Source organism: Gekko japonicus, unplaced genomic scaffold, assembly GCF_001447785.1.
Source record: "Gekko japonicus isolate JY-2015 unplaced genomic scaffold, Gekko_japonicus_V1.1 scaffold1887, whole genome shotgun sequence".
Classification (NCBI taxonomy): Eukaryota; Metazoa; Chordata; class Lepidosauria; order Squamata; family Gekkonidae; genus Gekko; species Gekko japonicus.
This window is the reverse complement of record NW_015175417.1, coordinates 236,608-240,822: the sequence shown is the minus strand read 5'-3', so window position 1 is coordinate 240,822 and position 4,215 is coordinate 236,608. Positions and strand designations below refer to the sequence as shown.

The following is a 4,215-nucleotide window of genomic DNA, read 5'->3' as shown; positions in this document are numbered from 1 at the left end:
GTTCCAGTATATTAAAAAAATACCTTGCTGAGTTGGCCCCCCTATGACAGCCAAGGTTATGTGGCAGTCAGGGCTTCAGAACATGGTGGGGGCTGCTGGGGGGCAGGGAGATGGAAAGCTGATCAATGAGGGGGAAATGTAGGTTGATGCTTGGCAGGGAAGTAGATAGGGGTGCCAACTCCAGATGGGAAAATCTTGGAGATTTGAGATATGGAGCCTGGAGAGGGTGAGGTTTGAGGAGGAGTGGAGCCTCAGACAGGTACAATGCCATAGACTCTGCCCTCCAAACCAGCCATTCCCTCATGGGGAACCACTGTTGCCAAAATCCAGCTGAGGGCTGGAAATCACTCAGAATTACAACTGCTCTCCAGATGACATTGATCCGTTCCCCTGCAGAAAATGGTGGACTCTGTGTCCTTATACCCTGCTGAGGTTGCCATGGCAAATTGATTCTGAGTGCCCACGGCCTTGGCACTCTCCCAGAACTTCTTTCTAGTGCTCATTGTATTTGTTTCCACAATAGGCCTTATTCCTATTGTTTTTATAAATGACCTGGAGGAAGACATAGAGGGGATGCTTATCAAATTTGCAGATGACATGAAGCTGGGTGGGATTGCTAATTCTGAAGAAGGCAGAGTCAGGATTTAAAATTATCTAGATAGGCTGGAACAGTGGGCTGAGACAAATAAAATGAATTTCTATAGAAATAAGTGCAAAGTCCTACACTTAAGTACAAAAAATCAAAGTGACAGATATAGAATGGGAGGGACTTGGCTTGACAGCAGCACATGTGAAAGGGATCGAGGTGTTCTGGTTGATCACAAGCTAAATATGAGCCTGCAGTGCGATGTGACTGCGAAGAAAGCTAATGCAATCTTAGGATGCATTAACAGAAGCATTGTGTCCAGATCAAGGGAGGTGGTAGTTCTGCTCTATTCTACTATGGTCAGGCCTCACCTGGAGTACTGTGTCCAGTTTTGGGCACCACATTTTAGGAAGGATGTTGACAAGCTTGAGTGTGTCCAGAAGAAGGTAACCAGGATGGTGGGAGGGTTGGAATCCAAGTCTTCTGAAGAAAGGCTGAAAGAGCTGGGTATGTTTAGCCTGGGAAAGAGAAGGGGACATGATTGCAGTCTTCAAATATTTGAAGGGCTGTCATGTAGAAGATGAAGCAGATCTATTCTCTCTTGCTCCGGATTGCAAGACTAGATTTAATGGGTGGAAATTACAAGGGAGTCGTTACCGGCTAAATATCAGGAGAAACTTCCTAACTGTAAGAGTGGTTGAGCAGTGGAACAGACTGCCTCGGAAGGTGGTGGATGCTCCTTCACTGGACATTTTTAAGCAGAGGCTGGACGACCATCTTTCAGGTATGTTGTAGAGCTATCTTTCGGCTATGCTCCTGCAGAGTGCAGGGGGTTGGACTAGATGACCTGCAAGATCCCTTCCAACTATAACATTCTATGATTCTATCAAGATTCTTAACTGTCTTGCTCAGAAGTAAGCCTCTCTGAGTTCAGTGGATTGCAAGATACTAATGATTAAGTGGTGGGTATAAATATTTTAATTACCTACATCCTACCTCATCTCCACAGATACAAGACATCTTAACTATGTAACACAGAGTTGCAATGACAAAACTGTCCAATTAACAGGATTGAAATGCACAAAATTAACAGTGAAGCCAAAGCTGAAACAGTTTAACCTGCATCAAATGCTCTCTGGAACAAATTTAACACACCTTCCTGATTATAGCACGTGAAGTCACTTTCTCTGGGAGAAAAAGAGAAACCTAGCTGCTGCCTTATGGATAGAGGAAGGCGGAATGTAAGTGGCACATGGGAGTAGACCCAGGCAGGAAAGGCCTTCACAAGTAACTGGGCCCAGAAGCAAAAAGATAGACAGTGACACAACACTGGAAATATGTCTCTCAAGCGGCTAGCCCCAGAGAGGACTCTCACTGCTGCTTTTTGTAATATTTGAAGCTTCTGAAACATCTTTAAAGCAGCCCCCTTATGGAGTGTGTTACAGTAGTGCAGTAGTAAATATTCCAGTTTTTCCAAGCAAGATTGTATCACTTCCTTCAATAATGTGGAAGGTGTAAAAGAAGTTACACTTTGATTTCACATGAAATTATCTACTTATATTAAAAATTGATTCTATATTGCTATATCGTATAATGCTGGAACCTCTGCTTCTGTCTCTAGGCGAGGAGGATTTTTTTAATGCACATTCCTTTTATTCTTATTGACATCCCATGCAGCCGGAAACATGTTTTCTTTCCTTTTCTTTTCCAAGCACGAGCAAGCTTTGTGTGTAGTATTAGTTAAGGACATAATAGATTAGAAAGGTAGTGGACCCGTGCCCTGAAATCAAAAGGAATTGTCTTGGGCAGGAGATTTATGCCTTTACAATATATTGAATGGGGGAGATGTGCCTGGCATCTCTTGGTATGCAACCTATGTTTTCATTCATGGCTCCTCTAGGTCTGTGTTAACCTCTCCACAAGTGTCATGAATCACACCTCTTATCAATAGGTGACCCATTTGCCTGTGCTCGAAAGGTCCTTGAAAGGTCCTCCAAGAGGAAACCTTTTTGTCTCTTGTTATGTAAACAGTTTACGAACGAATGTAAATAAATTCAACTGACCCCAAATCGGGGTACACCAATGAGACAATGTCACCACATATGATGCCAATGTACCTGTTAATCAATAATGCTTTCTATGGATTGTAAACTTGTGTGATGTCATTTTGGGTATAAAACTCTGCCCTTCCTGATTTGAGCAGAGATCAGCTTGGCAAAACGGATGCTTAGGCATTACATTCTGTTTCTCCTGTTACTTCAACAGTAAAATAGAAATCCAACTCATTGGACTCCACCTGTGTGTCTTCCATCAGGCCCTGGGGACACACGGGACGCAAATGTTTGCATCAAAAAGGTTTTTTTTAAAAAAAAAATAATAATAATAATAACAATAAAAAGGTAAATGGTAGCTTCTCACCTGCTATCTCTAGTGTTATCTGGGTTATAACTACCGGTGCTAATTGGAGGTTGGGAAAGGTCTTGAAAATACGCTACATGGGTAAATTCAGGATAAATTTGATCGCATTCCCTGTATACAGTATCATGTTTCGATAGTACACATATAAGTAGCTGGCCGTGAGGGACGAGAGAAATATTGTGGCCAGTCTCCTTTAGTTTTAGAAGATTCCCGTGACACTTGGTGATATTGACATAGGAAGCCACAGGACGATTCAATGGCCATTCAAGAGGCAAAACAGTTCAGTCGCTCGGCCAAGCCCAGATCAAAGAGCGTGGTGGAAAAGACAGGCATCTCCTCCTCGGCCTTTCGTAACCCCTCCCACTCCACGTCCTTTTTTTGTTGCTCTGGCAAAGGCAAATCCCACCCCCTCCGACTTGCAGTCACTCGCTAGGCAGCCGTACCGTTTCTACGGGCGAACAACAAAGAGCTTGTCGGGAAAGCCTGCGTAAAGAGGGAACAGTGGGCGGAGTCTCCTGTGCTTGTGACGTAAACAAGAACCGTTCGTTTCCCTTCCTGGGTGAGGAAAAGAGAAGTTAACAAAAAGCACCAATCCCCTCCCTCCCCAATTTTAACTCTTTGGTTTCAAGCAAGCGCCGAACACTGCGAAGCAGGCTCCCCATGGGTCACCGCTCCACATCCGGCGCTGTCACGTCACTTCCTGCCTACGCCGGCACTAGGCTCTCTCCCTTTCTCTCTTTCCCCCTCTCCCTTCCTCCCTCCCCCTTTCTCCGGACCCGGATGCTGACTGGTGGCGGCAGCGGCGGCGGCGGCTTTGGGGACTGTCACTGAGCGGCTCCGCCGGGCCTCTTGTCCTGCGCGATGGCGGCGGAGGAGGCCGGGGGAGCGTCTTGCTCCTCGGCGCCGGGCCCGGTGTCGTCGGGCCCCGGGCCGGGCCTCTGCGAGTGGCTGCTGTTGCGGGACGGCTGCCTGCGTTGCGACGCCGACGGGCTCTGCAGCCTCTGTTACCACCCGGCGCTCAACGCCATCCTGGCCGTGACCGCCCGTGGCGCCATCAAAGTCATCGACGGCACCTCGGGGGCCACGCTGCAGGCTTCGGCGCTCAACGGTGAGGGGGAGCGGCCGGGTCAGGCCTAGCGACTGGGCCGGGCAGGCGGGGGCAGGGCCGGGGGCGAGGTCCAAGGTGCGGTGGGGATTGAGGGGCGTCGGAG

At 47.5% G+C, this 4,215-nt stretch overlaps 1 protein-coding gene across 1 annotated transcript in view; it reads left to right on the top strand.

Annotated features, from left to right (window-relative positions):
* The first annotated feature begins 3,816 nt into the window (after window positions 1-3,816).
* The window catches only part of BIRC6 (baculoviral IAP repeat containing 6), a 191,760-nt gene continuing 191,361 nt past the window's right edge, over window positions 3,817-4,215 (top strand). The window contains exon 1 of the mRNA XM_015425773.1: window positions 3,817-4,112. Coding sequence (XP_015281259.1) covers window positions 3,866-4,112 — 247 coding nt within the window. The 5' untranslated portion in view covers window positions 3,817-3,865. The remainder of the gene's footprint in view (window positions 4,113-4,215) is intronic.